The sequence below is a fragment of the Phalacrocorax aristotelis genome, chromosome 1 (genome assembly GCF_949628215.1).
Source record: "Phalacrocorax aristotelis chromosome 1, bGulAri2.1, whole genome shotgun sequence".
Lineage (NCBI taxonomy): Eukaryota > Metazoa > Chordata > Aves > Suliformes > Phalacrocoracidae > Phalacrocorax > Phalacrocorax aristotelis.
The window spans coordinates 163,836,344-163,845,579 of record NC_134276.1 but is presented as its reverse complement, the minus strand read 5'-3'; the positions used below and the strand labels follow the sequence as shown (position 1 = coordinate 163,845,579).

The 9,236-nt window shown below is 47.7% G+C and overlaps 1 protein-coding gene across 1 annotated transcript; it reads right to left on the bottom strand.

Moving 5' to 3' along the window:
* Window positions 1-980: 980 nt before the first annotated feature.
* Window positions 981-5,206, bottom strand: LOC142057158 (cytoglobin-1-like). The gene is made up of 3 exons (XM_075093112.1): window positions 5,061-5,206; window positions 2,798-3,029; window positions 981-1,554 (listed from the first exon to the last, which is right to left on the bottom strand). Exons 1-3 carry the CDS (start codon window positions 5,153-5,155, stop codon window positions 1,426-1,428), a joined length of 456 nt encoding a protein of 151 aa, XP_074949213.1. The 5' UTR covers window positions 5,156-5,206; the 3' UTR covers window positions 981-1,425.
* Between the last annotated feature and the right edge of the window lie 4,030 nt (window positions 5,207-9,236).

Genomic DNA, 9,236 nt, shown 5'->3' with positions numbered 1-9,236 from the left:
TGCTTCCTCTTCTCTCCAAGCGGGATAAAATACTGAATCAAATAAAGCAGCCTGCCCCATCCTCCCTCTCCCGCAAGAGTTCATCTTCTGGACTTTGGGATTTCAGCATCCTTTGCCAAACAAACCCAATGGGTGAGGAAACTACCTCTTGAATGAAGGAGAATTCTGCATTTCTACCCGTTAACAAAGTTGTTGTTTCATGGTCAAATAAAAAGCTTCCCTTCACACCACCCAAGGAGCCTGATTACTGCAAGTGTGATGGGTGCCTGGGCGAGAGCTTGAGCTGGTTTCGGTAAACCTCCCAGTACCACCAGTAACTGCACTGTAACCAGCTACTCCTCCTGCGCATCACACGTGCCTTTTCTGTGCTACAAATGAGAGGACATGTCTGTTTCTTTCTGTGTTTATTGTGTTACAATGAAGCAAAATGGCATGTAGTTATTTGCAGTTATTAGCTGATGATTACACCACATCTAAGGAACACAAGGGAAAGCAATTGAATAGTTCAGGACTCAGTTATCACTGGAGGGAGGCTCAGGCCATGAGACAGGACAGGGTGAGGGCAGCGCCATAGAAATCCCACGCTGAGCTGAGCCCGCCATGCCGCCCATTCGGCAGGGCAGCAACCTCCCTCAGCTGGATCCGTTTTGACTAGCACAGGTGCTAGTGAACTTGGTACTATTGCCCTGTCCTGGGTACATGGCCAGAGCAATTTGCTGGGAGCAGCACTGAAATCCACACTCTGGAGATGTTCATCCCTGCCCAGAGGGACCCAGTGGTGACCACATTCAGCATTGTCACCCTTGCACTGAAAGTTGCTCTGACAAACCTCTCCCCAGCCTGGGGAACTCTGCTGGCTCATGCAGGATGGGACTTCCCTGTGTCTTTCTCAGACTAGTCTTTCCCATATGCCACCCCCACCGTTGCTTTAATGCAGCAGTAAACAACACGCATGCTTCTTAAACAATAACCTCTACAAAGTCCCTGGAGGTGCTTCAGAATGGTCTCCTGCTCATCATTCATGAGGATGGAGAAGTGGTAGCTGAGACAAAGAGCTGCTGGTGCCTCTCTGGGCTGGTGCTGCTGGAAGGAGCAAGTCTTTCTCTCAGGAATAGCAAGCTTAAAGTCATCATCTCAAAATGTAGTCTTCAAGGCCAGTGGCCAGAGGAACCCACCTGGAGCACTGAAGCTGCAAAGCACATCAGGATTTGTTGGTTGGCTTTGATGTATCTGTGGGTTTTATTTAACTGTAGAAACTCAGTTTGCTAAGGGAATTATTGACATCAATATCTACATCATATAAGCCTTTTTCTTGCTTTTTTTTTTTTTTTTTTAATTTTTTCGTTCTTCCAACTGTGGCTGGAGGCCCAAAAGCAGTAAATCAGTGCTGGCGAGATGTTTGAAGAGCCTGGAGGTTGCACATCCTCACCAACCCGCCTCTTTGTAGACGTTGTTCAGGTGAGTGCAGATTTCATTGGTCACCTTCTCAAAGGAAGCTTTGCAGTCTCCACCAAATTTCTCCTCCATCAGTTGCAAGATAATGTCACAGATAATCTAATCAATGAGAAAGGAAGAAACAACAGGTGTAAGCTTTGCTCCACATTAGAAGCATTAGAACAAAATACATATTTCTATTTGGGATTCTTGGAGAGTGGAAAGGGTGTGCAAAAACAATTCAGTAGCATATAGCATGCAGAGCTGGAAATAGGCCATGGAAAATGAGTTGCGTTATAGAATTAACAAAAAACCCCACAGTCACTGTTGGTTTTTTTAATTGTACTGTATCTAGTTAATGTTGACTGCATCCATATACGCAGCCACTTAAAGACTACTGTGCAGGACCAGTTCACTTGGTCCATTCTCTGCAATCCTTCTCCTGTCAGTGGACTGCCCCAAATGTCTAGCAGCCACAAGGAGCCCCATGCTGGACATCTATGGAATACATAGGTTGGGGGGGTGGTAAGTTTCTTCCTAATCTTTCCTGTTCATTAGCTATCTAGCACTCAGTAGTAATGAGGGTTTGTATGTCTTTACAGCCACTAGGTACGCGGTATACTTTGAAGCATCAACTCCTTTTCTGTGCAGCATTTATTATTTTGTGTCCACCTTTACCCTGATAAAGCCTTTTCAGGATCTCTCCAGGCAGAAATCCCTCACTTATTCTCCCACTTATTGAAAACTGGGCCCACTGCTTTGGAAACCACCTTCCTGGTGCCTGGCCGACCTTTGCCAGAGGGTGCCTTCTTTTGCATTTTGTGCTGTGTAAGGCAAACAAAATAGTAATAAATGCACTCTGCTAGTGACCTTACGTGGACTTGGGTAAGCGATTTGATCCTGTATTTATTATCTGTATTTGTTTAGTGACAGCAATTCTGGAGCCACTGTTGCTCAAAAACAGCTGGTTTACTTGTCCTAGAAAAGCTCAGTTCCTGTTACTAAAGAAAAATAGGTATCAAGGACTGAAGCCCAGTGTTAAGTGCTTTTCTGTGTTGTCTTATTAAATGACAAGCGTGGGAATCTTGCTGCACTGAGAAAACCCACTACAACTTGTGGGCAGCTCTGCAGCTTCCACCTGAGCAGACCTGCCTGCACCACATCTGCTGTTCAGCCAACAGATGCCAGATCTCTCATTCCTGCTATCTTCCACCATCAACCATCTCACCTTCCACCGTCTCCGCTCTCTGAAGCATATATATATTTATATACACGAATCCCATTTTCCTCAGTTCTATCCCTCCCAAGGGAAGACATCCTCCCATCACAATTACACCTTGTGTAAAGATGGCTGCTGGCTCACCCTAAAGTTTTTGGGGTCAACCTTCAGCTGGGTGGCATGTTTCTTGCCGAGTGGGTTCACTATCCCAACAAAAGCCTCGGAGTTGTCCAGGTGTTGCACCATGTCGTTGATGGCAGTGAGAACCTTCTTGCCATGGCCCCTGACCTGATCTGACTGTTTCATCTCTTCGGCGGAGTCCATGCCTTTGAAGTGTGTGAAGTAGGACTTGGTGTCTGGATGCTCGGTAAACATCCTGTTGAGAAATGAGAGAAGTCCTAATTTGTGGACCGAAGCATAGATGCAGATACAGCTTCATGTTCCAGGCCTTGTCTTAGGCATTTATTGCCTTTTTTCTGTCTCTCTATTAGAAGAGACACCTATTTCCACTGCATTTCTTGTTCCTTCTTTGCCGTTCCCATCTGTGCACAGCCCATGTGCCGAGGGCAGCCTGTCCCCTTCCTCACCTCTCCCCAGGGCACTTTCCTTTGCTCACTCCACCTTAAAACCTACCTATCCTGAATTTATTCCACAGCTTCTAAACATTGCCTCAGAGATAAAATACACGGAGAAGTGGGAATGCATTCACACAGGGTCAGTGAGACAATGCGAGATTCCCAAGGATGTTCTGGACAGCAGATATCTCCACTGTGCTCCGGGTGGGTGTTTTCATAGAGAAACCCTACGATTGGTTTTGTTAATTAACCCCTTCCTAGAGTCCATCTGAAAGCTTTCTTACTGCCTGTGACGGATTGTTTGAGTACTCAGTACTGCTCATTTTATTTATTCAAAAGTCACACAATTCAATGCCACTCATAAAGGAATTGTCTCTTATAATACATTAATTACAATCATCTTGGTCAAGCTCTTAAAAAAGCAGTTTACTCTATTGGGTAAACCAGTTATCCCCCTTAACTAGCAATAGCAAATTCCAAATTGCATTTCACTGAGTCACAGAACAGATGAGGTTAGAAGGGACCTCTGGAGGTCATCTGGTCAAAACCCCGTGTTCAAGCAGGGTCACCTACAGCCAGTTGCCCAGGACCATGTCCAGGCAGGTTTTGAATATTTCAAAAGATGAAGACTCTGCAGCCTTTCTGAGCAACCTCTGTCAGTGCTTGTCACCCTCACAGTAAAAAAGTGCTTCCTGATATTCAGAAGGAACCTTCTGTCTTTCAGTTTGGGCCCACTGCCTCTGGTCCTGTCACTGAGAATCACTGAGAAACGCCTCTCTCTCTCTGCTTTTCACCCTCCCTTTGGGTTTCTATATACATTGATGAGGTCCCCCTGAGCCTTATCTTCTCTAAGCTGAACAGTCCCAGCATTCTCAGCCTTTCCTCATAGGAGAGATGCTCCAGCCCCTTTGTCACCTTTGTGGCCCTTGTGAGACTCTTTCTAGTATGTCTATGTCTCTCTTGTACTGGAGCTTCTTCAAAGGCAGGGCTCGGTCTGTAGGACACTAAGGCAAAACTTTCTAGAGTAAATTACCCTGAGGAGCCAAGCCACTGGATGCTACTAACATTTTATAGCTGCATTTCTGACCCTAACTCTCCTCAGGTCATGTAGACTGCAGAAGGAAAGAGCTGTTCATAACATATGTGGAGGCTGATCCAAGCACAAGATGTGGTATACAAGAAAGCCAGAGAGAGTGGTAAAGGTATGATAATCAGAAATAGTAGTTGGACTGATCAGCGCATATGTAGGTGATGTAAGTCCCAGCTCAGAGAGGGACATGTGAAATGTGAATAGAAGAAACTTGTGTCTTATGGAAGAAGAGAGGAAAACAGAGTGAAAACTAAGAGAAGAAAGCCCACGGGAAGGATATAATAGAATGAAACAGATGGGCTCTTTACTGGAAAGGAAAATCAGAAGAGAAATATTGAGGAGATGCAAGTAAAAAGAAAGTCATTAAAGGAGGTCAGAGGTAAAGGGGAAGAGGGAAGTAGGCCCATGTTTTTTTCCCATTCTCTTTTATACCATACTTTCTTTTCTTTACCTTAAATACGTCACTCTTCTACTGGGGAGAGGGATGAAGTGAAGAAACTGTTCTCGTCTCTTCCTCCTTTTCCACCCCTCCTTCCCTATTTTCTTGTAATTTTCTTTGTGTGGATCTCTCCTCTTCCCTGTTTCCTCCCTGAGGTGGGATAAGCCACCAGCAAACCTAAAATGCTCCCAGCAAGTGCTGCATGAAAACATATCAAGATGTGCTCCTAGGTAGTAACTCCATCCTTCTTGACGTTCCTCCTTCAACCTTCTGGGGTAACAGTGGGATGGACTCTTTCCTTACCTGACCAGCACAGTTGTCCCATTGTCCTCAGCATCCACGTATATCTTCTCCCAGGCACCACGGGCACTTTGCACCTCTGCTTCAGAGAACGACATGGTGGAGGAGACGGCTGCAAGAAAGTACACAGCAGGAAGGAGAAGGATAGGGAGGTCCTGGTGGGGTGGTTCAGCTCCAGTTCTCTCCTTGGGGCTCTCTAAATACTGCCCTGGGGATTTAAGAGATCTTGAATAGACTCTTTGTGCCCGTTCCCCTCGGTCACATTTCTGCAGGCTTTAGGGCTACCTAATCACTTTTAATCAGGAAAGAAACCAACCACATGAGGAGGGAGGACTAGCACTCTCACTGTGGGGCATCAGGTGCCAGAGCAGAGATCTCCCTGTCAGAGGAGAAAAAAGGGGGTTTTCAGTGGGGAAGAAAAAGATCTGCTCTCCTCCCCTTTCACCCCCCGTGAAGGCCAGTGCTTGGCTTCTCTTTCACGAGGGCAATTCTTGCCCAGGCACTAATTTTCCTGGTTTGTTCCTGAGAGTGCTGCTGTGCTGCAGGCACCGCAGTGCCCCACCGTCCCCTTTTCCCGACGCTTCTTGCTCCTTCAGTCCAAACATCCCATTTCCGGCTCTGGCAAGTCTCTCTAGTCCTGCTTTTGTGTCACGGTCGCTGCTTTCCTCACAGCCCTCTGGTTTGGCAGCGGCTCACCCTGTGCTGCTCCCAGCCTTGGTATCGGATGGGTGGGAGGTGTCACCAGCCCAGAACACCACCGCTGCGGTGACTGTGACAGCAACGTGGACACAGCATCCCTGGCCACAGTGCCCTGGCAAGCCACATCCTTTTAACTCAGGAGGTAAATGGGGGCAGGACACCCAGGCTGGGAGCAGAGGCATTTTGCTAACCTAATCCTCCTGGCTTGCAGCTGGGATCTCTAGCCTATCTGTAAGCCCTACCTGCCTGGGAGGGAGAAAGGGATAAAAGGCAGAAGAGCCCGTGCAGAGCTGCAGATGGCACGTACAGGCCCGTTATTGTCACGGTCACTTGGAACTGGAAGCAAAAAAAAAATCTTGGATTATCCATGCAGCGCCTGGGCTTAACCTCTGTCAGGAATGTTCTGGTTAAGTCCAGGGCATGCACATGAAATAAAGGCTAAGGGGCTTGAGGAACTGCTGCTGCTGCAGGACGCTGAGCGCAGACAAAACCTCGTATTGTTTGGGATGGTTTAGAGAAGGGAAGGAACAGACGCAAGGGAAAAATGTGTGGCTTGGTCAGCAAAACTAGCCCAATAACCCAGGGCAGAAAGAAAGTGGTGGCTGCAACCTCACCGAGACCGATCAGTCTTGGTGGGGTTTTGTCCCATCACTGCCAAAGGATGCTTCAAATTACTTCACTGAAACTACCCCTCTTCCCTCTCCTTTTCCTTTTCACCACAGCAAAGAGTGGTCTAATAGAAAGCTGCACAGCCTTCTGCTTTCTCATCCCAAGCTCCTCAGAAAAATGTCCCAGATTTCAGGAGACCCCCAAGGGGGGCACACATGCTGTGCTGTTGGGATTGTTGCCTCTTTGAAGGCAAACACAAACCAGGAAAATGCCAGTCGGCAGAGCCCAGCTCCCAGTGCAGGGATGCAGAGGAAGGAGCAAGGATGGCATCACATGAGTTGGCGGTTCCCAGGCCTTGGGAGCCAAAACCACCTGGGTGGGGCTCAGTGGGGAAAGCACTAAGTTTTTGGCTGAGAGCAGAATGAGCATCAGGTGCTTGTCATGGGTGGCCTGGGAGGGACTGAGTTCCTGAAGAAAGAGCAGCATCAACTTTAGCCAAAGGGAAAGGGGCTTGGGCAGGTTCAAAGCATTGAAGTAGAGCTGGTTTTCCTTTGGGATGTGAATGTGGACAATTGCTCACTTGCAACTTTTCCTCCTCTCTGTAGGTGTCATGTTCTCCTTGCAGATCCTGGTGCACCCTGACTTGCTGTGGACACTTTCAGTGGGAGAAGCTGGAGCATGGTGGTGAGCTGAGCTCTCTGGCCTGAGCTGTGGCAGCAGTGCACATTGCTCAAGGATTAGTCTTCCCTCTTAGCTTTCTTAGTCTTTTCCTCTTCATCATCCTTGTTCACCCTTCATTTCCCTCCCTTTTGTTTTTTGTTTGCAGCAGTTCACAAGCAAATCTTAGCTTCCCTAGGGGACTTCTCCGCTCTCCCCAGCCTTGCCTGGGATGCTGCAGTACAAAGGTGTTCATTCACCCAATATGTTGTCAGACACCCTGTCATGGGCCAAAAAAACATACCTGTTTTGAGTTGGGAAATTTCAATGAAATTAATTTATTGCCAAATAGCAAACCAACCAACAGACACCTCTCTTCCCCCATCCTGGTCCTCCACCCGTGCTACAGATTACGCCCAGGCCCATTGGTGAGACCATTGGCAGTGCAGAGGCTGGGGGTTGGTGTGTGTGGGTCCCTTTACTCTTGCTGCTACTTGTGTCTTACTCAACTGCTCCAGCATAGGCTCTTCCACTGGTCACTGTCCCTTTGGGTGCTGTACCTGCCCTGGCCTTGTCTCTCTTTTTTCGGCATTCACTGCCCTTTCTTAAATGTGTTTCCACAGAGGCACCATAAACTCATCTGGTTGCAGTGGGTCAATTTTTCCTGGTGTCGAGCCAGCTGTGAGCAGCACAGGGCAGTCCCTGACGTCCTCCTGCACAGACAAAACAATGACGCCCTCACTGTGCTCTCTGATATGCTTTTCTATTCTTTCCTTTCACCATCAGGTGTTACTTCTACTGTTTTGGAAAATTATCTTCTATTTTCCCCCTGCACTATTTGCCCAGTCCTTGTAAGATGAACACAGTAATACCTCATAAATTTTAGACATTTCTAATAGGGTTATATGCATCTGTACTACACCTCAGGGGCCTCTAGAGACTGAAACAAAGAAGCTCCAGAAGCCAATTGTTTTGGCCCTCAAATTGGTATTGCTGTGAAAAACTTGTGGTTTAATCATAAATTCATCATGCTTTTGTGACACTCACCGCCCCACCCCAGGGGAAGCGGATGCATGCTTGGTTTATTTCCTTTTCCTTTCCCATGGTTTGTTTTGTTTACTATCCAGAAGAGAGTGAATGCTCTTAAGTGTAATTTCTGCTGAATGGGGAGAAATATTTTCTAACAGGGATGCTGGGCAGCACTGCAGAGACAGCCTCGACCACGGATGGGATCAGGGTCGGGGGGCAGCGTCAGCCTGAGGGGCAGAGAGTGCTGAGAAATCCTGAGCAGGGAGCACAGCTGCGGTATGAGGGGCTGCGTGCGGCAGCCAAGATTTTCCTGGCTCTGTCCCCAGCCAGGGAAGCAGAGGACGTGCCTCCTGCTGTGGTGCAGGGAAACGGTGGAAGTTCTGCAAAGTGGAGTTTGGTTCACTTTAGCTTCCAAGAAACCATGTGCCTTAGGCAGAAGGAAACCGCCAAGTTCAGCAACAGAAACGAATGGCATCTTCTTTGTGCCCAGCCGTTTAGGATCCACATGGATGACTGCCTGCAGAGCTCGCTGGTGCCCCATCACAGGCACCGCAAAGCTGCCCATGTTTACTTCACCTTGAAAGCTCAAGATCCATTATTTTTCATGTTTAGTATAAATAAACAACCCTATTTATTACAAAGCAGGGGTTAATCACCAGCTCAGCAGACACGCCTGTTGTAGAGGCTGGCTGGAAAGGGTTCGACTGCTATAACACTTATTTTACCAACACCCCCCCATACTGTCAGACTGAGGTTAGATCCCCCCATAGCAGGTATTGCCAGGGTTCTTGGATGCTTGGTTTGAGATGCTGACACTCAGTGCTTCTTTTACAGCGATGACAAACAATTTTATCTGCTCTGTGCTCAGTATCTGAGGTTATCAACATTACTAGCTCATCAAAACAAGCCAAATTAGGAGCTGCAATCACAGCTGTTGCTGTCAATGTCTGACTGTCAAATTCCACATAGTACGTGGGTAGGAAAGACCTGGGGCAGATGCACGCAGCTTTCCCAGCTGCCACCAGACTGCACTTCCCTTTCCTGTTCAGAGAGTGGTAGCAGGCTGGGAAGGACCTGCGTTGCACTTTGCATGGGTGAAAGTACCAGGTCCAAAGGGTTAGAAAAAAGCAGTACTACTCAGCTTCTTGGGACCTACCCACCCCCCAGAATGGCCCTCACATAGAT